Here is a 23,588-nt window from a genome sequence, read left to right as displayed (position 1 = left end):
ACCAGGCCATCTTACCTGTCCCCTGAGAAATCTGTATGCAGGTCAAGAAGCAACAGTTAGAACCGGACATGGAACAAGGGACTGGTTCAAAATTGGGAAAGGAGTACATTAAGGCTGTATATTGTCACCTTGCTTAATTAACTTATATGTAGAGTACATCAGCAAAATGCCAGGCTGGATGGAGCACAAGCTGGAATCAAGATTGCTGGGAGAAATATCAATAACCTCAGATATGCATATGACACCACCCTTATGGCAGAAAGTGAAGAGGAACAAAAAAACCTCTTGATGAAGGTGAAAGAGGACAGTGAAAAAGTTGACATAACATTCAAAAAACAAAGATCATGGCATCTGGTTCCATTACTTCATGGCAAATAGATAGGGAAACAATGGAAACAGTGAGAGACTTCATTTTCTTGGGCTCCAAAATCACTACAGATGATTTTCTTGGGCTCCAAGATCACTACAGTGACTGCAGCCATGAAATTAAGACGCTTGCTCCTTGGAAGGGAAGTTATAACCAACCGAGACAGCATATTAAAAAGTGGAGACATTACTTTGCCAACAAACGTCCGCCTAGTCAAAGCTATAGTTTTTCCAGTAGTCATGTATGGATGTGAGAGTTGGACTATAAAGAAAGCTGAGCACTGAAGCATTGATGCTTTTGAACTGTGGTGTTGGAGAAGACTCTTGAGAGTTCCTTGGACTGCAAGGAGATTCAACCACTCCATCCTAAAGGAGATCAGTCCTGAATATTCATTGGAAGGACTGATGCTGAAGCTCCAATACTTTGGCCACCTGATGCAAAGAACTGACTCATTGGAAAAGCCCCTGATACTGGGAAATATTGAAGGCAGGAAGAGAAGGGGATGACAGAGGATGAGATGGTTGGATGGCATCAGCGACTTGATGGACTTGAGTTTGAGCAAGCTCTGGGAATTGGTGATGGACAGGGAAGTCTGGTGTGCTGCAGTCCATGGGTTGCAAAGAGTCAAACATGAATGAGCGATTGAACTGAACCGAAGGTCACATGACCAGTCACAGAAGTGAGGACAGAGCGGGTGACTATCATCTCCTTCCTTTTGCTGGTGTGAGTGTACATGTAGAGTTAGCATTTTCTTCTTTTCTTCTCTTCTGGTTTTATACAAGTTTTATTGCAGGTTAAAAGGCAGAGGAACCAGAGATCAAATTGCCAACATCCACTGGATCATGGGAAAAGCAAGAGAGTTCAAGAAAAACATCTATTTCTGCTTTCCTGACTATTCCAAAGCCTTTGACTGTGTGGATCACAATAAACTGTGGAAAATTCTGAAAGAGATGGGAACAGATTTCTCAAAGATGGTGGAGGAATAGGATGGGGAGACCAGTTTCTCCCCCACAAATTCATCAAAAGAACATTTAAACGCTGAGTAAATTCCACAAAACAACTTCTGAATGCCGGCAGAGGACATCAGGCACCAAGAAAAGCAGCCCATTGTCTTCGAAAGGAGGTAGGAAAATACATAAGGCAAAAAAAAGAGAGAAGAGGTAGGGACGGAGCTCCATCCCAGGAAGGGAGTCTTAAACAGAGAGAAATTTCCAAACACCAGGAAACACTCTCACTGCCGAGTCTGTGGCGAGCCTTGGAAGCACAGAGGGCAACAGAACAGGGAGGAAAAATAAATAAATAATTAAATCCCACAGATTATGAGCCCAACAGTAACTCCCCCAGCGGAGAAGCAGTGCAGACGCCTGCATCTGCCACTAGCAAGCGGGGGCTGGGCAGGGAGATGTGGGCTGCATTGCTTAGAGTAAGGGTCTGGCCTGAATGCCTGAGAGCAATCTGAGCAAACTAACTTGGGCGAGCAAACTAACTTGGGCTAGCAAACCAGACTGTGGGATAACTACCACGTGAAAAACCAGCCCTAACCCAGGACACCACCAGGCCCATGCACAGAACAAAGGACTGAACAGAGATAGCCAGCTGCAGACCATCCCCCTCTGGTGACAGGCAGCCAGAGCCAGAAGGGGGCAATCACAGCCCCAGAGAGACTTTATCTACAAAACTGTAAGTAGGCTTCTTTGCTAAGATTTCATGGGGTTCTGGACAGTCATCATCTGCCTGAGAAGGTGCGCCGGTTGTACACCCAGAAAACCGAGCAGCAGGGACTGGGGAGGTGATAAGTTGCAGCGACCGTGCTCACCAAACACATCATCACCTGAGCTGCTCAGACCTGGGAAGGGCACAAAACGCAGGCCCGATAGAGTCTGCACCTCTGAGGACTACCCGAGTGCCTGAACCTGAGCGGCTTAGACCTGGGAGGTGCATGCAGCCCAGGGCCGGCCTCAGACGGTTCCCAGTGGAGCAACCTAGAGCCTGAGCGGTGTGGGCAGGGAGGGTACACACGCCGTGAGTGGGGGTAGGCCCAGTGTTGCTGAGGCACTGCAAGCACACGCCAGTGTTATTTGTTTGCAGCATCCCTCCCTCCCCACAGTGCAACTGAACAAGTGAGCCTAAAGAAAGTGTCCACCACCGCCCCCTTTGTGTCAGGGCAGAAATTAAACACTGAAGAGACCAGCAAACAGAAGCTAAATCAGAGGGAACTGCCTTGGAAGCGACAGGTGCAATAGATTAAAACCCTGTTGTTAGTACCGACTACATCAGAGAAGGCAATGGCACACCACTCCAGTACTCTTGCCTGGAAACTCCCATGGATGGAGGAGCCTGGTAGGCTGCAGTCCATGGGGTCGCTGAGAGTTGGACACGACTCAGTGACTTCACTTTCACTTTTCACTTTCATGCATTGGAGAAGGAAATGGCAACCCACTTGTGTTCTTGCCTGGAGAATCCCAGGGATGGCAGAGCCTGGTGGGCTGCCATCTATTGGGTCGCACAGAATTGGACACGACTGAAATGACTTAGCAGCAGCAGCAGCAGTACCGACTACATAGGAAGGGGCCTATAGATCTTGAGAAATATAAGCCGGACCAAGGTACTATCCGAAAATGAATTGACCCTACAATATCCACAATAACACCAGAGAAAGTCCTAGATATATTTTTACTATTTTTAAGATCACTTTTTTTTAATTAAAAAAAATTTTTAAGTCCTCTATTACTCCTTTAATTTTCACTTTTATAACCTACTATTACTTTGCAAAAAAAAAAAAAGACCCTATTTTTTAAAAGAAAATTTCATATATAATTTTTGTGACTGTTTTTTTTCTCTTTTTTTCTTCTTTTCTTTAATATTGTATTTTTGAAATTCCAAACTCTACTCTAGATTTTTAATCTTTGCTTTTTGGTATTTGTTATCAATTCTGTACCTTTAAGAACCCAATCTTCAGTACCCATTTTTACTTGGGAGTGAGATTATTGGCTTGACTGCTCTCCCCCGCCTTTGGACTCTCGTTTTTCTCCACCAGGTTGCCTGTGTCTCCTCCCTACCCCCTCTCTTCTCTCTGTGAATTTGTGTGTGTTTCAGATGATGGAGATCACTTAGGGAACTGATTATTGGCTGGATCTGTCTCTCTCCTTTTGATTTCCCCCCTTTTATCCTCCTGGTCACCTCTGTCTCCTTCCTCCCTCTTCTCTTCTCTGTATAACTCCGTGAACAGCTCTGAGTGGCCCAGCTGTGGAGCGCACATAAGGAAGTGATTACTGGCTAACTTGCTCTCTCCTCTATTGATTCCATCTCATCTCATTCAGGTCACCTCTTGACTCCCTCCTCCCTCTTCTCTTCTCCATGTAACTCTGTGAACTTCTCTGGGTGTCCCTCACTGTGGAGAAACTTTTCATCTTTAACCTAGATGTTTTATCAATGGTGCTGTATAGAAGGAGAAGTCTTGAGACTACTGTAAAAATAAGACTGAAAACCAGAAGCAGGAGGCTTAAGTCCAATCCCTGAGAACATCAGAGAACTCCTGACTCCAGGGAACATTAATTGACAGGAGCTCATCAAACGCCTCCATACCTACACTGAAACCAAGCACTACCCAAGGGCCAACAAGTTCCAGAGCAAGACATACCATGCAAATTCTCTAGCAACACAGGAACACAGCCCTGAGTTTCAATATACAGGCTGCCCAAAGTTACTCCAAAACCACTGACATCTCATAACTCATTACTGGACACTTCATTGCACTCCAGAGAGAAGAAATCCAGCTCCACCCACCAGAACACCGACACAAGCTTTCCTAACCAGGAAACCTTGACAAGCCACCTGTACAGCCCCATCCAAAGTGAGGAAACTCCACAAGAAAGAGAACTCCACAAACTTCCAGAATACAGAAAGGACACTGCAAACTCAGCAATATAAACAAGGTGAAGAGACAGAGGAATACTCAGCAGGTAAAGGAACAGGATAAATGCTCACCAAACCAAACAAAAGAGGAAGAGATAGGGAATCTACCTGATAAAGAATTCCAAGTAATGATAGTGAAAATGATCCAAAATCTTGAAATCAAAATGGAATCACAGATAAATAGCCTGGAGACAAGGATTGAGAAGATGCAAGAAAGGTTTAACAAGGACCTAGAAGAAATAAAAAAGAGTCAATATATAATGAATAATGCAATAAATGAGATCAAAAACACTCTGGAGGCAACAAATAGTAGAATAACAGAGGCAGAAGATAGGATTAGTGAAACAGAAGATAGAATAGTAGAAATAAATGAATCAGAGAGGAAAAAAGAAAAACGAATTAAAAGAAATGAGGACAATCTCAGAGACCTCCAGAACAGTGTTAAACGCTCCAACATTCAAATCATAGGAGTCTCAGAAGAAGAAGACAAGAAGAAGGACCATGAGAAAATCCTTGAGGAGATAATAGTTGAAAACTTCCCTAAAATGGGGAAAGAAATAATCACCCAAGTCCAAGAAACACAGAGAGTTCCAAACAGGATAAACCCAAGGCGAAACACCCCAAAACACATATTAATCAAATTAACAAAGATCAAACACAAACAGCAAATATTAAAAGCAGCAAGGGAAAAACAACAAATAACACACAAGGGGATTCCCACAAGGATAACAGCTGATCTTTCAATAGAAACTCTTTAGGCCAGGAGGAATGGCAAGACATACTTAAAGTGATGAAAGAAAATAACCTACAGCCCAGATTACTGTACCCAGCAAGGATCTCATTCAAATATGAAGGAGAAATCAAAAGCTTTACAGACAAGCAAAAGCTGAGAGAATTCAGCACCAGCAAACCAGCTCTCCAACAAATGCTAAAGGATATTCTCTAGACAGGAAACACAAAAAGGGTGTATAAACTCAAACCCAAAACAATAAAGCAAATGGCAATGGGATCATACTTATCAATAATTACCTTAAACGTAAATAGGTTGAATGCCCGAACCAAAAGACAAAGACTGGCTGAATGGATACAAAAACAAGACCCCTATATATGTTGTCTACAAGAGACCCACCTCAAAACAAGGGACACATACAGACTGAAAGTGAAGGGCTGGAATAAGATATTCCATGCAAATATGCAGGTCAGAAAGCAACTGTTAGAACTGGACATGGAACAACACACTGGTTCCAAATAGGAAAAGGAGTATCTCAAGGCTATATATTGTCACCCCATTTATTTAACTTATATGCAGAGTACATCATGAGAAATGCTGGGCTGGATGAAGCACAAGCTGGAATCAAGACTCTCGGGAGAAATATCAATAACCTCAGATATATAGATGACACCACCCTTATGGCAGAAAGTGAAGAAGAACTAAAAAGCCTCTTGAAAGTGAAAGAAGAGAGTGAAAAAGTTGGCTTAAAGCTCAACATTCAGAAAACGAAGATCATGGCATCTGGTCCCATCACTTCATGGGAAATAGATGGGGAACAGTGGAAACATGGCTGAATTTATTTTTCTGGGCTCCAAAATCACTGGGGATGGTGATTGCAGCCATGAAATTAAAAGACCCTTACTCCTTGGAAGGAAAGTTATGACCAACCTAGACAGCATATTGAAAAACAGAGACATTACTTTGCCAAAAAAAGGTCCGTCTAGTCAAGGCTATCGTTTTTCCAGTGGTCATGTATGGATTTGAGAGTTGGATTGTGAAGAAAGCTGAGTGCCGAAGAATTGATGCTTTTGAACTGTGGTGTTGAAGAAGACTCTTGAGAGTCTCTTGGACTGCAAGGAGATCCAACCAGTGCATCCTGAAGGAGATCAGTCCTGGGTGTTCATTGGTAGGACTGATGTTGAAGCTGAAACTCCAGTACTTTGGCCACCTGATGCAAAGAGATGACTTATTTGAAAAGACCCTGATGATGGGAAAGGTTGAGGACAGGAGGAAAAGGGGACGACAGAGGATGAGATGGTTGGATGGCATCACCGACTCAATGGACATGGGTTTGGGGGGACTCCAGGAGTTGGTGATGGATAGGGAGGTTTGGCGTGCTGTGGTTCATGGGGTTGTAGAGTAGGACATGACTGAGCGACTGAACTGAACTGTGTCCAGAATTTATAAACAACTCTTACAACTCAATAATAGGACAGTCATCCTGATTCAAAACTAGGCAAAGGATTTGAATAGACATTAAAAAAAATAAAGTATATATAAATGGCAAATAAAGACACAAAAAGATGCCCAGTATGATTAGTCATTATGGAAATGCAAATCAAAAGCATGAGATACCGCTCTAAACCCAATAGAATGTCTACAAACAATAGGCAACAAAATAGAAATTAACAAGTATCTTTAAAGATATACAGAAATGAAGCTCTCCGACATTACAGATAGGATGGTAAAATGTGGAGCTGATGTGTCAGTTCCTCAAATGGTAAAATAGTACTAAATGACCTAGCAATTCTACTCCCTGATATATACCTAAGAGGATATGCTCACCAAAAAACATGGACAGGAATGTTTACAGTGGGTTAATATTCATATTAACCTAAAAGTGAAAACCATCCAAATACCAAATGATATTAATTGATAAATGAATAAAGGAAAATTCCATTTTGTACATTTGGTATATGCACAAAATAGAATAGTCACCCTTAAAAAGGAATAAAATTTGACACATGATACAACATGGATGAACCTTGAAAACACTGTATGGCAAAGAAGCCAGACACAAAATGTCACATACTGTATGATTCCATTTATATGAAACATTCAAACTAGGCAAATCTACAGACACAGAAAGTATATTACTGGTTTCCAGGGGATGGGATGGGGAAATTGGTAGTGATTGCTAATGGGGATGGGGTCTATCTTTTGGGATGATGGAAATGTTCTGGAATTGATGCTAACAGTTGCACAACTTTGTGAATAAACTAAACATCACTGAATTGTACACTGTAGAATGGTTAAAATAGTGATTTCTATCTCAATTTTAAAAATTTACGTAAGTTTTAAAAAAATTGTGACAAGATATACCTAATAATAAAATGGATCATTTTAAGCATTTTTAGGTTGGTTCAATGCCATTGAGTACATTTACCTTATTGTGCAACCAGCCTCACCATCCATCTCCAGAACTTTTCTTGCAAATCTTTGCAACTCCATGGACTATAGCCTGCAAGGCTCCTCTGTCCCTGGGATTTTCCAGCCAAGAATACTGGAGTGGGTTGCCATTTCCTCCCCCAGGAGATCTTCTCGACCCAGGGATCAAACCCATATTTCCTGAATCTCCTGAATTGCAGACACATTCTTTACCACTGAGCCACAGGGAAAGCTCAAAACTAAAACTCTATCCATTATATAATAACTTCCCACTTTTGTTTCCCCCAAGTCCTGGCAACCACTATTCTACTTTCTATGTGCATTTGACTAGATATTTCATATAAGTGGAATCATACAGTTTTTGTCCTTTTGTGACAAAAGTATGTGTCCTGCTTATTTCACTTAGTATAACATCTTCAAGGTTCATCCATGTTGTAACATGTGTTAGAATCCTTTCAAAGGCTGAATAATATTCCATTTGTGTATATACCATATTTTCTTCATCCACTCACTCAACAATGAACACTTGAGTTCTTCCACCTTTTGGCTACTGTGAACAATGCTGCTAATAAACATGGATGTACAAGTAACTGTTTGTATCCCTGCTTTTTGAAAAATTTTTAAAAAGTTGTGAACTCATTTTGAAGATTGTGAAATGAAACTAATTTTGAAAATACACATATCTTTCGCATTAACTTATGGACTAAAAACTTATTTTAGCTGAAAGTCACCCAAAGGAGAACCTAAAGATCAATGGTACCATTTGCTTTAAAGAAATACAAAAGACATAAAAGTATTCATTGCAAATTTATTATGCATTAGGAAGCTTAACTTAAAAACCAACAGCATGGTAAAAAAAGATATGTTATCTTTGTTCATAGCAGAACAGGTTTCAAAATATATATATTTTTAAGTGTATTCAGTCAGTACACAATCCTTTATAAAAGTTGTATATATATTTTTTCTGTCAATACTTTCATTATATTTATAAATACAAGATTTACACAGCACCCCATCAAAAAAAATTAAAACTCCTTATGATATAGCTACATATATTTCATACCTATAAAACTTTCAAAGGAGTGCTATGTTAAAGATGGGCCCTAGTTAATGCTCCACTTACTTGTGCAGCAAAACGCACATAAATCTATAAAGTTTTCTTTGTCCATAAAACATCTTGAAAAGTTAGCAAGACACTTGTGAAACTGAGCTTCTTAAACCCATATTTTAGGAAGGGATTTGCTGTGCATATTCCTATGAGATTTAAAAGGCAGATAACAGGTGAAAACAAAGACTGAAAACAAATGCCTACATATAACAGTTAAGGTAGGGATGTGATACAGTGAAAAGCAGGACACAGGATATGTGGGTGGGAGTAAATAGTAATAAAACATTACATGAGTCTAAACTTGGATATAAACTCCACTGGTATCCAGTTACTAACTCTCATCTGCACTTAGGAATGTTTACATTGTTGAAAACCTTCTTACAAGCACCCTCCAATTTCTATGTTGCCACCAGAATGCTTGATGTATGTTTTTCTTCTGTAAAATCACCATGGATGTAACCAGGACATTAGGTCTGGAATCTGAACTGCTAGTTCTTCATGATTTAGATTTATTAAAAAATTTTCCTTCCTCTGGTAAAGGTATTAAGCAATACTAATCAGTATTGTTACTATCCAGAGGTGTATATGCTGAATTTCATTCTAGCCAAGAATAGGAAGCAGAGAAGGAAAGGAGAGTAAGACTAGATTTTTGCTGATTTTAGAACAAAGGCAACAGATCCCTGATACTGAGTGACTCCTGAAGCAGCCACTCACAAACGGTCACGGGGTAAATGCACAGTTCAGAGGAACAGGAGAGGAGAAAATACGGGTTTTTTTATCTTAAATTTTGTCAGAGACAGCAGTTGTATTACAATCCTGCACCTTTTGAAAAGGACATGATCACTCCTACACTGACATTATTAAAGGAAAGCCATCATTTCTACCACAGATTCTGAGTTTCTGAATGTGGATCCCAGATAACTTTGAGAGTTGCATATTATTTGCAGAAAAGTATATTTCAAATCTTATTTAGTTCTAATGTATAATGAAAAGGAAAAGAATGGTGGAAGAGGCACAGGAGGAGGAAGGGGAGGAAGACAGAGGGATGGAGGTGGTTACTTCTCAAACTCAGCCCTGAAGGGTGCTACTAGTATCTCTGTTCCAGCACCATGAAGTCTCCATGTGGTGTGGTTCCACCATGGCTCTCAGAGATGGCGTCCACAGAATCTTTTCTGCAGAATTTATAGCTCAGTGCTCTGATGCCCAGGCTCTTCGAGGGAAGAAAGCTCCCAGATGCTGCTGTCCTGCAGTAGTGGCTCAATGTCCTCATCACTGCCCCGTTCTGGAGTGTTGGCCAGGCTGCCACTGATACTGTTGCTGTGTTTTTGAATTCCACTGCCTCTACTGTACTCAGGGATGAATACAGCAACCAGGAAAGACATAAGAACTATACATGCCCCAAACAAAAATGGTGGGCCTGGGATGACAGCTCCCTGGTGGGTGTGGAAACAAATGAAGATGAAGAATTTGGTTAGCCTTTCAAACTAAAATTAGTACTGGATAAGCCAAAAAAAAAAAAAAAAAAAAAACACCACTGAAAAGTGAGTTATTTTCTCATTAGCAAATGTTCATTAACTGTCATGGGAAACTCTAATAAAGCCTGGTGTCTGGAATACAATGGAGGGCAACTAATCACTGCTTTGTGTAACACTTTCCGACAGCTTAATCAATTATGTAAGCACAACTGTTTATCTCTAATCTTGCCCTGTGACCAGAGATCATGCAGTCTGTATACGTAAGAACATTAATTACAGTTTTATACAGAAATCTACATTAAACATAGATTGGAAGGAGGGAAGTAACAGCAAATAAAAGGTAGAAAAAGCACTTTAGCTCAATTTGTAGCTGGAAGTTTAGGTCATTTCATCTTTTATTTGGCCTCAGTTTCACCAGAGGACAGCATTCTGACCAGAGAAATTATGTAGGTGAAAACAGAATCTGAACAAAGGCAAGACAAATATTTTACATAAGACATTATCACTGAAATGATCCTGCCCTAGTCCCAAGAAGCAATGAACACACACTACTGTCGAATACAATAGTAATATTATAAAAATAAGAACACTTGCCAAACTTAAGGTCACAAGATTTTGTTCTAATCAGATACAATTGTTAAAAACTAGGCTTATTACCAAATTACCTGTAGGGCAGCATTGTTAGAAATCAATTCTGGTTCCAACTCAGTCAGTTCCACATGGAACATGTAGAATATGAAGCCATACAAGGCTGGCCCCAGTCCATTACAGAGTCCTCTTATTCCAGTTATGATACCCTGGGCAACTCCTAAATCAGAACAAAGAGAAGGGAGCCAGTCTTCTCAGAAAAGCATCTTAAGATTGGAGACTTCAGAGTCCTTTCTTTCAAACTATAAAATACTGATTAAGCTGGACTGAGTACCCATCATACTGATATCCATTCATTGTACAAATGTCTCCTTGTCCTTTCTATGCCCTTATAATGCTGTCCTCACTACCTGTCCTAAGATCTATAAGGATATGAAATGACACCGATGTTTCTAAAATCCCTATGAGGCTGAATTCCCCCTGAACAACAGATCTTCCTATAAACAGGGAATGATAAAATGAAAAATTTTAATACTCTCAATTTATAGGCAATTTCTATTTTTTTACGGATTGAGATTTTCCTCTTCTACTTATTTAATGGTGCTTTTACAGTAAAAATCTGTCCTTTGCATCTTGGATCCCTGCCCAAGTGTCAGTCACAGGGGTCCTGAACCTGTGTGCTTCTAGCACCTTCTGACAGATTCTGTTCCTCACGGTGATGGCTGTATTCCAAGTACACCTGTACTGAAAAATCCCAGAAGAGTCAATTTCTAGGTATCTCTGGTATCTCATGTGGCAGGTAAAAAATTAGCCCGAATCATGAGATAGATGTTTCTGTAAGTCAAAAACAGTCAAATATAATTCAACCTAATATACTGTGTTCTAATAAGTTTATTTGCTGACATTTAGAAACGTATGTATTAATATGTGTAAGCATAAAAGAAGCCAAAGCAAATTAATGCCCTGAGAGATAAGGTGGAAAAGTCTCTTAGAGCCCAGGCAATGCCCATCCTTCACAGATAGCTCATGCCTTTACTTCAACCACAGCATCTCCCAAGGATGCAGTCAGCTAAGTGACCATAACAGGATAACACACAGATTTGAAGTCTTCAAATGATAACTGCTATATTTAAAATAGATAACCAGCATGGATCTGTTGTTAAAAAAAAATTAAAAAACAAAAGTAGATATGAATAAAATGGCTAATTTCCAATGTGAAAAAATAAGTGCAACCAATAAACTATCTTTTCCAGTCTATTTTTTTTTTATTGAAACTTTTTAAAGAGCTCTAAGACATAATTTTTTTTTTCTAAAATTCACTATTTCCTGACTATTGTCAGGTAAACCATTAAGTGATGGAGAAGGAAAATAATTAATTTCAGCAGTAAGAAGTACCTGATAGGGAAGCCAGAGGCACAAGGATGAGGAGACTAGACATTTACAGTGCTACTCTACACAGTCATCTTACTTTTGTCTCTCACTCTGCATCCAAACATCAAGAACTACGCAGATTTATCTGTTCAAAGAATCATTTTCTAAACTGAGTAAATAGTGGACTTTGAGTGATTCCAAATTAAAGAAACTTCAGTGATTACAGTGATTAAATAAAGAACTCACTGTTTTACTAGCTAGTCTATCAATTATTTAACAGATATTTGTTAAAATATTTGAGTATAGTCTAGTAAATTCTGACAGTAACATAAAATAAGAGTCAAAAGAGGAATTAGATAGTTGTATTTCTAAGTATTCTGACTTGCTGTGTCCAGATTTCAAAAATATGAGTATAAAATCAAAGCAGGAAGGAAAAGAGAATTTTCCTATTTGCCAAAGTAAAGAGGTATGATTGTTCAGCAGGGACCACACAGCTGTAACCTGTTTCTAGGCTGATGTGGAAAGAGGCTCAGAGATGCACATGCTTCTGGCAGGTACATCTCCACTGAGGGAAAGAAACAGTGAGGGGGACAGTGACCTCACCTTGCTGATTTGACTCTGCATTCTGAGAGACGAGGGTACTGACTGCTGGGAACGTAATGCTGGACACGGCGGCCACAATCCCTGCTGCCCACATCATCCTGCAATGACAGGTCAGGCTGTGGTCAGGAGGCAGGCCAGCCCCAGTGAGAGAGCTGTTCAGAGTACAAGCAGCAAAAGCACAAAATGCTTTCTGTTGTCTTACATTAAGTTGTATTTATTTTTTTCCTCTTTGAAATTTCTTTTTTTAAACCTAGAACGTTACACAGTACACTGTTAATACTAATACTGATCACTTCATGAGCTGGGAAAGTTTCATTTCTTTATCTTACCTGTCAAAATATGTTTTTCTTACTGGTTTCTCTATTGCCATCTTTAAATGCAAGCTCAATGAAATTCAAAAGTATTTCTTGTTTTTGTAAATCCACATTTTTTCTCATCAATTTTCCACTTTTTTCTTTGTACTTTTCAAAGGCTCGCCTCCATACTGCCCTTAGGCTGCTCAGTTTCCTACCCTCAATAAAGTGTTGTGTGCAACCAACTGAGAAAAATGGAGACCTGGAGTTCAGGATGGCATCTTGCAGACTTCCAAGTCTGTTTCCTTTAGACCTTTGTCTCAATGAAAGGAACCTATGTTCCTTATGTGTGTGTTAGTATTAAGCGTGAGTGTGAGCAAAGTCCAGTGCCAATTGAGCTAAAAACCTGTCTGGCCAGACTGTCTTGCGGATGACAAGAATAACCTTACTTAAAAGGAAAAACCCTTTAGGTCGATAGAATCAGCTGTTGAACCAAAGTTAATAGGACTAAAATTAAGGTTTCCAAGAAAAAGAAGAATCTACCACTAACCACCTAAAGCATTTCAGGTTCTAAACTATGTCATTCATTTCTGGTTGGAAAATAAGGACCAAGTCAAACATTTTAAATGAAGATATGAACTGTAGTATTTGGTAATAGGCACATAAGGAAACTTGCCACACAACAAACAGTACTCACTTCTTTTTATTTTTTCTTATTCTACAGGGCTTAATTTGACTTCCTTTCCTATTAACAGGAATCTAACTGTTAGAAGTAATCACTGCCTCTGGTTACAGAAGCTTTTGAAGGAGATCTTAGTGTTCATATAACTCACATACTTTATATTATAAAGATTATGTCACTGTCCAATGTCACTCAGCTAATTATAGTGGTAAATCCTGCCATAATCAGTCATTTTTCCTTGTTTTCTTGTTTTGTTTTTGACTATATGTGCTGTCACCAAAAAGTGATAAATGTGTTTAACAATTAGGCATAAAACTTTTTTGGAGGGTTGGAGAAAGAGATACATATATTTAGCTAAGTAACATCTCACTGAAAGCTTGCTGAGGTGAAGGCAATCTGTCTGAATAATGCGGAATTATCTAGCTGTACCCTTCCTCAAACTAAGGCTATAGAGTTTCTGAAATTTTGAATACACTATGCTAGTAAAGTAACTCCTGCTTCTTTTGCATGAACACTCAACTAATTCAAGCTCGTCTAAAAGATAAATCTGTCATGAGAATCTATTGGAGAAACTTACCATGCTTGAGATCCAAAACCATACCAGGCTAACTGGAACATCTGGAAGCCCAAACCAAGGAGAACAGTGTTCTTATTCCCTAATGATCTCATCAGGCTAGTAAGAAAGACTGTCTGCAAAGCAAAGGGGATAATCATTAGAAATATAAGCACAGAGATTTGATGCAAGCTCTGTAGAAAAGCCCATTAATGGTGACCAAGAACATCTAATTGCAGCCCACTTGACCTGACACCTTGGAAACCACACAGTACTGATGTAGCTTCAAAAGAAGTGAAGCTTCAAGGGCTTCCCAAACTGACTTGGGCTCAGGGCCTTCAGCCTCCTCCCCAAAAATCTGTTTATGTGTTGCTTGTTGCTGTTCAATCACGAACTCTTTGACCCCATGGACTGCAGTACATCAGGCTGCACTGTCCTCCACTATATCTCGGAGTTTGCTCAAACTCATGTCCATTGAGTCGTTGATGTCACTGAACCATCTCATCCTCTGTTGCCCCATTCTCCTCCTGCCTTCAATGTTTCCCAGCATCAGGGTCTTTTACAATGAGTTGGCTCTTTGTTATCAGGTGGCCAAAGTATTAGAATTTCAGCTTCACTCCTTCTAGTGAATATTCAGGGTTGATTTCCTTTAGGACTGACTGCTTTGACCTTCTTATAGTCCAATTGGTGGGAGTTAACAGTTTCACAAAGTTGGATTGATACAAATATGATTTTAACAAATATAAAATACGTTAGTCACTCAGTCATCTCCAAGTCTTTGCAACCCCATGGACTATAGAACACCAGCCTCCTCTATCCATGGAATTCTTTAGGCAAGAATACCAGAGTGAGTTGCCATTCCCTTCTCCAGGGACTTTCCTAATCCAGAAATTGAACTCGTCTCCCACACTGCAGGCAGATTCTTTACTGTCTGAGCCACCACTCTGCTAAAAAAGTAGGTGAGACAGACTGAAAGGGGACAAGATAATGAATCTGGGCTAACTAACTAGAGTTAATATTAAAAAAAAATCATAAGCAACTTGAAAGTTTAACATAATTTACACTGACTGATATAGTTAAAAAGTAAAAGGCATTTACCTGAATGTATTCCTATGAGGTATATCAGTTCTAGTATTTTGGGAAAACAATTTTGTGGCATTCTCATTTCTCTTCCAGATAGACTTATCACAGGAGAGTGTTTCACATGGCCTACCATACTTTAAAACAGCATATAGCCCCTTCGTGGATCCCAGCCTTGTGATGAAGGGGCTTGCATAACTCAATGGAGCTATGAGCCATGCCCTGCAGGACCATCCATCACGGATGGATCATAGTGAAGAGTTCTGAGAGAATGTGGTCCACTGGAGGAGGGAATGGGAAACCTCTTCAGTGTTCTTGCCTGGAGAACCTCAAGAGCAGTATGAAAAGGCAAAAAGATATGACACCAGAAGATGAGCCCCCCAAGTTGGAAGGAATGCAATATGTTACTGGGGAAGATCAGAGGGCAATTATGAAGAGCTGAAGAAAGGATTAAGTGGGTTGGACAAAACAGGGATGACACTTAGCTGTGGATGTATCTGGGATCAAAGAAAAGTCTGATGCTGTAAAGAACAATACTGCATAGGAACCTGGAATGTTATGTTTATGAATCAAGTTGGACGTAGTCAAGCACAAGATGGAAGAGTGAACATTTTAAGAATCAGTAAACTAAAATGGACTGGAATGGGTGAATTTAATTCAGATGACCATTATATCTACTACTGTGGGCAAGAATCCCTTAGAAGAAATGGGTTAGCCCTTATAGTCAACAAACGAGTCCAAGACACAGTACTTGAGTGCAATCACAAAAACAATAAAATGATCTCAGTTCGTTTTCAAAGCAAACCATTCCAACATCACAGTAATCCAAGTCTATGCCCCAACCACTAATGCTGAAGAAACTGGAATAAAATAGTACTCTGAAGACTTATAAGACCTTCTAGAACTAACACCCAAAAAAGATGTCCTTTTCATTATAGGGGACTGGAATGCAAAAGTAGGAAGTTAAGAGATATCTGGAATAACAGGCAAGTTTGGCCTTGGAGTACAAAATGAAGCAGGGCCAAAGCTAACAGACTTTTGCCAAAAGAACGCACTGGTCATAGCAAACACCCTCTTCCAACAATATAAGGGATGGCTCTACACATGGATTTCACCAAATAGTCAATACTGAAATCAGATTGATTATATTCTTTGCAGCCAAAGATGGAGAAGCTTTATACACTCAGCAAAAACAAGACCTGGAGCTGGCTGTGGCTCAGATCATCATCTCCTTATCATAAAATTCAGGCTTAAACTGAAGAAAGTAGGGAAAACCACTGAGCCATTCAGGTAAGATCTAAATCAAATCCCTTATGATTATACAATGAAGACGATGAACAGATTCAGTAGATCTGATAGAGTAACTATAGAACTACGGATGGAGGTTTGTAACACGCTATAGGAGTCAATGACCAAAACCATCTCAAAAGAAAAAGAAATGCAAGAAGGCAAAGTGGTTGTCTGAGAAGGCTTTACAAATAGCTGAGGAAAGGAGAGAAGTGAAAGGCAAGGGAGAAAGGGAGAGATATACCCGAGTGAGTGCAGAAAATAGCAAGGAGGGATAAAAAGTCTTTGTCTCAGTAAATCAGCAAATTTGGAAGACTGAGCAGTGGTCACAGGACTACAAAGGGTCAGTTTTCATTCCAATCCCAAAGAAGGGCAATGTCAAATAATGTTCAAACTACCATACAATTGCACTCATTTCGCATGCTTGCAAAGTTATGCTTAAAATCCTTCAAGCGAGGCTTCAGCAGTACACGAACCAATAACTTCCAGATGTTCAAGCTGGGATCAGAAAAGGCAGAGGAATGAGAGATCAAATTGCCAATACTTGATGGATCATAGAGAAAGCAAAGGACTTCCAGAAAAACATATACTTCTGCTTCACTGACTATATTCTAAAGCCTTTGATTGTGTGGAAAACAGCAAACTGTGGAAAATTCTTAAAGAGATGGGAATACTAGATCACCTTACCTGTCTCCCAAGAAACCTGTATGCAAGTTAAGAAGCAAAGTAAGAATCGGACATGGAACAACTGACTGGTTCCAAATCAGGCAAGAAGTACATGAAGGCTGTATATTGTCACCCTGCTCATTAATTTATATGCCAAGCATATCATGAGAAATGCTGAGATTGATGAATCACAAGCTGAAATCAAGACTGCTAGGAGAAATATCAACAACCTCAGATATGCAGATGATACCACTCTAGTGGTAAGAAAGCAAAGAGGGATTAAAGAGCCTCTTCATGAAAGTGAAAAAGTTGGCTTGAAACTCAACATTAAAAATCTAAGATCAAGCCATCCAGTCCCATCACTTCACAGCAAATAAAAGGTGAAAAAGTGGAAACAGTGACAGATTTTATTTTCTTGGTCTCCAAAATCACTGCGGACAGTGACTGTAGCCATGAAATTAAAACACACTTGCTCCTTGGAAGGAAAGCTATGACAACTCTAGACAGCATATTAAAAAGCAGAGACATCACTTTGCTGACAAAGGTCCATATAGTCAATGCTATGGTTTTTCTGTAGTCACATACGGATGTAAGTTGGGTCATAAAGAAGGCTGGGCACTGAAAAATGGATGTTTTCAAATTTGGTGCTGGAGAAAACTCTTCAGAGTCTCTTGGACTGCAAGAAGATCAAACCAGTCAATCCTAAAGGAAATCAACCCTGGATACTCATTGGAAGGACCAATGTTGAGGTTGAAGCTCCAATCATTTGGGCACCTGATGGGAAGAGCAAACTCACTGGAAAAGATCCAGATGCTGGGAAGATTGAAGACAAAAGGAAAAGGGGGCTGCAGAGGATGAGATGATTAGATAGGATCACTGACTCAATGGACATGAATTTGATCAAGCTCTGGGCAATAGTGGAGGACAGAGGAGCTTGCATGCTGTAGTCCACGGGGTCATGAAAAGTTGGACATGACTAAGCAACTGAACAACATAGCTATTTCAGGGAAACAGCCTCTCTGCAGTCCCATACAATACAGTGAATGTACCTAAGCATAACAATGAATTAACTTGAAACACATATGCCCTGCTTCTTGTGGTCCTATATTTATAAAAGATGAGGAAACGTTTAATTATTGTTGTTCAGTTGCCTAGTCATGTCAAACTGTAACCTCATGGACTGCAGCACACCAGCCTCCCTGTCCCTCACCATCTCCTGAAATTTGCCCAAGTTCATGTCCATTGTATCGGTGATGGCATCCAGCCATCCATCCTCTGAAGCCCTCTTTTAGTTCTGCCCTCAATTTCTCCCAAGGGCTTTTTTCAATGAGTCTGCTGTGCACATCAGGTAACCAAATACTGGAGTTTCAGCTTCAGCACCAGTTCTTCCGAAGAGGATTCAGGGTTGTTTTCCCTTAAGATTGACTGGTTTGATTTCCTTGCTGTCGAAGGGACTCTCAGGAGTCTTTTTCAGCACCACAGTTCAAAGGCATCAGTCATTTGGTGCTCTGTCTTCTTTATGGTCTAGCTCTCACAACTGTATGTGATCACTGGGAAGGCCATAGCCTTGACTATATGGACCTCTGTCAGCAGGGTGATGTCTCTGCTTTTCAACACACCATCTAGGTTTGTCACCGCTTTCCTGCCAAGAAGCAAATGTCTTCTGATTTCATGGCTGCAGTCACCATTCGCAGTGATTTTAGAGCCCAGGAAGAGGAAATCTCTCACTACTTCCACCTTTTCTCCCTCTAATTGCCATGAAGTAATTACATATAATCCTAGTGTACTGACTTACCATATTTCTTCAGTTTTGTGGATAGCAAAAATTGTAATATTTACAAATTTTCACTTGTTTTTCCCTTTCACTATTTTTCAGTATTAAAATAATATTGAAACATTCTTCTGGTTAATTTCAGAATAGTGGAGAAAGACTGTGGTTGGTGGCTGTATAAGCAAATTTTTACATGCCAAACCTATGCGGTAGGGGTAACCACACATATTCTAAAAAGCACTAAAAATTTATATTAAATTCTAAAAGGAACAAGAAGGTGGAGGAGTAGGTGGATGTGGAGTACATCTCTCTCCAAGGATACATCAGGAATATACCTTCAGACACAGAAGTACTTGCAGAACACTGGCTGAGAGCAGACAGGAGTATCTGACCAATGGAAAAGAATATACAGAACCACACAGACCTCAGTAGGATGAAGGAACTAGGGGGAAAAACAGGAGTGTTAGTAGGACCGGACCTGCCCTCGGCAGGCTGGGAACTGAAACAGGGATCTGGGCGATTTGCATCAGGGCAATTGGCTGGGTCAGAGGAGAAACACTTAAGGCTGAGAGTGAAGCAGTTGATCTGTGGCAGCCTAAATGGAATGAGAATCAGACTGTCCTTGCCGCAGCCATACATACCCCAGACAGGGAAACTGGTCCCCTGGAAGGCGCAGCAGCTTGCAGCTGGAGTTTAGGAATTGTGGGGCAATCCCAGGGTGAGGGCTGCTGTTGACGGCAGAGACACAGGCTGAGGGGCCATGAGGGAGGAGTCTGTGGTGAGAAATGCCTGTGGAGGAAAGCCAGGCAGCCATGGAATGCAAGGCAATACTGCTGAGTTACACCTAGAGGGTGGAGCCATCACCATAGCCCTCTCTCCTCACATGCCAGCATCAGCACAGAACAACAGAGAGGCTGGCCCATCAAGTGCCTGATGCGCTGAACTACAGAGTTGGACCCCACCCAGTGTGCTCCTTTGAGTGACTGATGCACCGAAATACAGAGTAGGACCCCACCCAGGGGGCCCCTCGATGTGCCTGACATGCAGATCTACAGAGTAGGACCCCACGCAGGGGGCCCCTCTATGTGCCTGACGTGTAGAACAACAGAAAAGGACCCTAGGCAAGGGAGTCCTCTAAGTTCATGAATGGATGAAGCCACAGAGAAAGAATATCTAAAGAGGTCTTCTGACCACCAGCTACCAGACGCTTGAAAAAAGACTCTGATAGGGCCGTAACTCCTGTGGCTGAGGCAGTCCATGTCCTTGCACACTTGGTGCTGCCAAGGTCCGCGGGACCTAAGCAGATGAGCCACTTTCATGCTCAACCCTCAATGGGCAGAGCTGCCACAGGAAAAAAAAGTCTTGCATCTATGAACATTGCTTTGGTTGTGTCCAACTCTTTTTGACCCTGTGGACTGTAGGTTGCCAGGCTTCTCTGTCAGGGAGGTTCTCCCAGTGAGAATACTGGAGTATATTGGCCTATACTGGTTGTTATACCCTTCTAGAACACTATATTCCTGCTGCCCTACACACCAACTTCCCGAATACTTGGTGATGCCAGAGCCCCTAAGACCCAAGCAGCTGCACCACCTCCATGCCTGGCCTCACAGGGGCAAACCCCAGCCCTCCAGGGTAGCCTCATGAGCAAACCCCAGTGGAAGATCCACATGCAGTGGTGGAAATAAAACCACAATTGAAACCCAGGAGGAAGCGTGTCTAAGGCAGAAGACCAAAAACCTTCCAACCAGCTGTATAAGCTGCAGATTCAGTCCACATGATTCAGTAGGCAGATTCTGTGCCTATGGAATATAAAAAAGGTCATTGAGAGCTCCCACAAAAGAAAACACACTAGTTCGGACAGCTGTGAACATTTGAAGCAAGAACACACAGGAGTAGGACCAAATGAGAGTCTGAGTTGCCCTATAGCAGATTCAGAGACCAGAGCAATGTTGAGGGCATCTTGGAGAGGTGAGGTGAACTGTGACTCCCAGAGAGGGAAAGGATGCTAACAGCAGATACTCAATGAAGACATTTATTATTCCTATATTTGATTAGCTCTGTAGTTTCTTTTGGATTCTGCCCTGGCCCCCGCCCCCTAACCCACGTTTTTCCTCCCTCTACTGTAGTTGTCAGTTTTACTAGCACTATGAAATCTATTTAAGCTTTTGAGTTTTTTTTTTTTCCAATCACAATGACACTTTTTTATTGCTGTTATAAACCTCTGGGTCTACATTGCCTTTTGCAGTTTTGTGGTGTTTTCTTTTCTTCCTCTTTTTGTAATTTTAGTTTTAAAATTTTTTAAACCTATTACTTTTCTACATTTATTCCTTTGTTAGACTTTCCTACTGTTCTTTTCCCCTTGAACTTAATCTTTTATATATATAAATCTTTTTTATCTACTTCTATTTAACTTTGCATTTCTATTCTTTCTTTATCTCACCATATTTGTTAGTTTTATTCTCATTGTTTTATTCCCCAGTTGCTACCTTGCTTTAGTTTTGTTGTCCAGTTTGTGCTTTAGTTAGTTTTGTTCTAAACTGGTAGATATCTATCATTTTTGGTTTCCTTTGTTCACCAGGTCAATCTATTATACTTTATTTCTACTGGAATGTTTTGATTTTGCTTATGCATGTATATGTATATTCCATTATGTTAACTAATCTTTGCTTGATTTTGTAACTGGAATCTGTGTGGGGTTCATCTTTGGTTTATCATTTTTGGTATTTGTTTTAATATCATTTAGCACCATAAAAAAACAACCTATGGAATCTCTGTTCCTGGCCAGAGATCAAGCCCTGCGCCTTCAGAGCGGGACCACTGACCCCAAGACCCTAGACTACCAGAGAACTCCTAACCCTAGGGAGTATCACACAGTGAGAGTTCCCACAAAGGAGACAACCTGAGGACGAGACCTGGCATCACCCAACCAGCAGTAGTACCCTGTGCAGGACGCCAGATCCAAAAAATAAGCAAAACAATACAAGCCCAGTCATCAGCAGACAGGAGTACCCCCTCACTCAGCCTCGCCCATCAGGAAAAACAAACAGCACAAATCTCATCCTACACAAAGCTAAAACAAACCACTGGACCAACCTTAGGAGGACAGAAACCAAAACTAAGAAAGAATTCAACCTTGAAGCCTGGGAAAAGGAGACCTCAAACACAATATGTTTTTTTTTAAAAAATGAAACGGTAGAGAAATACTGCACAGATGAAGGAACAAACTAGAAACACAGAAGTCCAAATAAATGAAGAGGAAAAAGGCAACCTACCTGAAAAAGAATTCAGAATAATGATAGTAAACATGATCAAAAACCTTGAAAACAGAATGGAGAAAATGGATGAATCAATTAACAAAGACCTAGAAGAATTAAAGAATAAACATACAGAGACAAACTATGCAATTACTCAAATTAAAAACACTTTAGAAGGAATCAATAGCAGAATATCTGGAGTAGAAAAATGGATCAGGGAGCTGGAAGATAAACTTGTGGAAATAATGTCTGAAGAGCAGAATAAAGTAAAAAGAATGAAAAGAACTGAGGATAGTCTCAGAAACTTCTGGGAAAATATCAAACGCACCAGCATTCAAATAATAGGAGTCCCAGAAGAAGAGAAAAATACACGGGATGAGAAAATTTTTGAAGAGACTACATTGGAAAATTTCCCCAACATGGAAAAGGAAATAGCCAATCAAATTCAAGAAGAGGTGCAAAGAGTCCTACACAAGGAGAAACACACCTAGACACATACTAATCAAACTAAAAATGATTAAACACAAGGAAAGAATATTAAAAGCAGCAAGGGAAAAGCAACAAGTAACACAGAAGTGAAACCCCATATGTTTTAGCAGCTGAACTATCAGCAGAAACTTTGCAGCCCAGAAGAGAATGGCAGGATATATTTAAAGTACTAAGAAGGACCATTCAGGTATGACCTAAATCAAATTCCTTATGACTATAATGTGGAAGTGAGAAATAGATTTAAGGGATTAGATATGATAGACAAGAGTGCCTGATGAACTATGGATGGAGGTTGGTGACATTGTACAGGAGACAGGAATCAAGAACAACCCTAAGAAAAAGAAATGTAAAGAGCAAAATGACTGTCTGAGGAGGCCTTACAAACTGTGAAAAGAAGGGAAGCAAAAAGCAAAGGACAAAAGGAAAGATATACCCATTTGAACGCAGAGTTCCAAAGAATAGCAAAGAGAGATAAGAAAGCCTTCCTCAGCCATCAGTGCAAAGAAATGGAGGAAAACAATAGAATGGGAAAGACTAGAGATCTCTTCAAGAAAATTAGAGATACCAAGGGAACATTTCATGCAAAGATGGGCTTGATAAAGGACAGAAATGGTAGGGACCTAACAGAAGCAGAAGATATTAAGAAAAGGTGGTAAGAATACACAGAAGAACTGTACAAAAAAGATCTTCATGACCCAGATAATCATGATGGTGTGATCACTCACCTAGAGCCAGACATCCTGGAATGTGAAGTCAAATGGGCCTTAGGAAGCATCACTATGAAGAGAAGTAGTGGAGGTGATGGAATTCCAGTTGAGCTATTTCAAATCCTGAAAGATGATGCTGTGAAAGTGCTGCACTCAATATGCCAGCAAATTTGGAAAACTCAGCAGTGGCCACAGGACTGGAAAAGGTCAGTTTTCATT

General features: G+C 40.4%; 1 protein-coding gene across 1 annotated transcript in view; it reads right to left on the bottom strand.

Annotated features, from left to right (window-relative positions):
• Positions 1-8,302: 8,302 nt before the first annotated feature.
• MFSD14B (major facilitator superfamily domain containing 14B) overlaps positions 8,303-23,588 on the bottom strand; it is a 123,077-nt gene continuing 107,791 nt past the window's right edge. The window contains exons 9-12 of the mRNA XM_068974114.1: positions 14,140-14,252; positions 12,588-12,685; positions 10,691-10,833; positions 8,303-9,983 (exon numbers count right to left, since the gene is read on the bottom strand). Coding sequence (XP_068830215.1) covers positions 9,732-9,983; positions 10,691-10,833; positions 12,588-12,685; positions 14,140-14,252 — 606 coding nt within the window. The 3' untranslated portion in view covers positions 8,303-9,731. The remainder of the gene's footprint in view (positions 9,984-10,690; positions 10,834-12,587; positions 12,686-14,139; positions 14,253-23,588) is intronic.

Source organism: Capricornis sumatraensis, chromosome 6, assembly GCF_032405125.1.
Source record: "Capricornis sumatraensis isolate serow.1 chromosome 6, serow.2, whole genome shotgun sequence".
NCBI lineage: Eukaryota > Metazoa > Chordata > Mammalia > Artiodactyla > Bovidae > Capricornis > Capricornis sumatraensis.
The sequence above is the reverse complement of the archived record's forward strand: the minus strand, read 5'-3'. Positions and strand labels throughout refer to the sequence as shown.